The sequence below is a fragment of the Gavialis gangeticus genome, unplaced genomic scaffold, assembly GCF_001723915.1.
Source record: "Gavialis gangeticus isolate Ggan-Ray unplaced genomic scaffold, GavGan_comp1, whole genome shotgun sequence".
NCBI lineage: Eukaryota > Metazoa > Chordata > Crocodylia > Gavialidae > Gavialis > Gavialis gangeticus.
Window position 1 is genome coordinate 31,733,441 of NW_017728994.1, and position 1,839 is coordinate 31,735,279.

At 43.2% G+C, this 1,839-nt stretch overlaps 1 protein-coding gene across 1 annotated transcript in view; it reads right to left on the reverse strand.

The window, feature by feature from the left end:
- Nucleotides 1–1,839, reverse strand: part of LOC109287436 (WASH complex subunit FAM21-like) — a 74,289-nt gene that overhangs the window by 52,425 nt on the left and 20,025 nt on the right. Inside the window, exon 12 of the mRNA XM_019502534.1 lies at nucleotides 430–502. Coding sequence (XP_019358079.1) covers nucleotides 430–502 — 73 coding nt within the window. The remainder of the gene's footprint in view (nucleotides 1–429; nucleotides 503–1,839) is intronic.

Consider the following 1,839-nt stretch of genomic DNA (forward strand, 5'->3'; position numbering starts at 1 on the left):
ACTCGCCGCTCCTGCAGTGGCCTCAGGGTTTCGGGGGGCTTGTGGAAGAGCCCCCAACACGGTGCAGGACAGTAGGGATTGCCCCCCACTGGCAGGAACAGCGAGTGCGGGGCTTTTCTTGTTGGTTTTTTTCTTAAAGGGTTGGAGTTGGTCCAGTCGAGGCAGCAAGGATCACCCTGCTGCTTGGCAGAACCCAGTGAGCCAGGGCTATTTTTTTCCCCCCCCCCAAAGAGCTGGGCCAGGTGGGTCAGCCATTGCTAGGCTGGAGGGGCATGGGCCTGGCTGATTCGGAGATCTGGCCAAATTGATTTGGGACAGGGATTTGATGATCCGAATCACTGTCCCCCGAACTGACTGAATCTGAAGCAAATACTAGCCGTTTTGCACAGGCCTAGTTGATATGAATTATTTGTACCAATCAGTTCTTACCATCATTTATTGAGACATGCTGGTCTTTTTCTTTTGTATCTTCTGCTTTTGGTGCTTCAGCAAAAAGATCACTCTGATTGACAGCCAGGAGGTAAAAAACAAGAAAAGACAAATCTGTCTATTGGCTGCAACAGGATTTGTGGCAACAGTAAGAAAAGTACACAGACAATACAAAAGCAATAGAGATGCAAATTGCAGATACAGGTTCCAACCCGCAAATGCTGATGGCAGACAAGCACTTGAAAGTCCCAACCTAGATGCCTAAGGGATTTGGGCCCCCATTAAATTCATTAAGAAATAACTCCGCAGCTGCCCTAGTGACCCATCAGTAAAAGCTAGTCTTTGTGAGTGATTGGACATGCAAGTTTGGAATGCAACTCTTTGGAGAATCACATGACTCACTGTTTTTCTAGCAAGCTTTACCAAAGAAATGGGTCAAGTGTAAGAGAAAACTAATAGATGCAGAATAAAGTAACCTTTGCAAATAAATAAATAAGTAATTTTAAAACTTTTAGGAATGTTAAAAACCTGGTTTGTACTATCATTCTCTAAAGAAAGCTGAATGCTGCTGCTTAGAGAGGAAAGCTTTGTTACTGTACTTTAAAAACAGACTAAAGGCAGCATTCGAATGGGAAGTTCCCTCTTACACTGATACCTATCCAACAGGGGATGTCAGATGCATCTACTTGAGCTCTCCGAAGTTGCTAGATATCGGTGTCTTGTCTACAAGGAACATTTGAGCCAGTGGGCGTTTCTTTCTCAAGTCTCTCTGGTCTTAATTTGCAACTCAGTAACCTGTTAATGGAACTGGATGGGTTCTATTCTGGTCCACGCTGACATACTACTACATTAGTCAGGTAGCTGACCACCTGTTACAAAAAAGTAGCTGCTCATTTTCTAATTTCTCCCAACTCTTAAGTGTTATTAAAAATACAGACGGCTCTCTTTAAATCTCTAGGACTTTATAAAATGCCTCCATTCTATTTATATACAGCAAGAGGAAGAGAAAGAGGACAGTTTAGTACCTTCTCCCCTCAAGCAGTTTCATACATAAATATCTCCTATATCTATGTATAACATAAGTGTATTGACACAGCATAACATGGTGCTGTGCAGAGATATCCAAGTTATATCAGGTATTGCAAGCAGTTCAGTTCCATTAGCATAGCACTCTACCCATAACCATATATACCCAGGGTTTCAGCACACCTAATTAGCCTATTGCCCTGGTCATGCTACTTTTACTGCCAATCCATTCTGCTCTGCCCAGCACTGTATCATGCAGATATACCCCAAGTTTCCTAGGCAACACAGGTATCCCAGGAGGTGTACCAAAGGATGCAAATAGTAAGACAATGTGAACTAAGAGAGTGAAAAATTGTTGCCAGGGAGCTAGTCAAATGCTAGCTG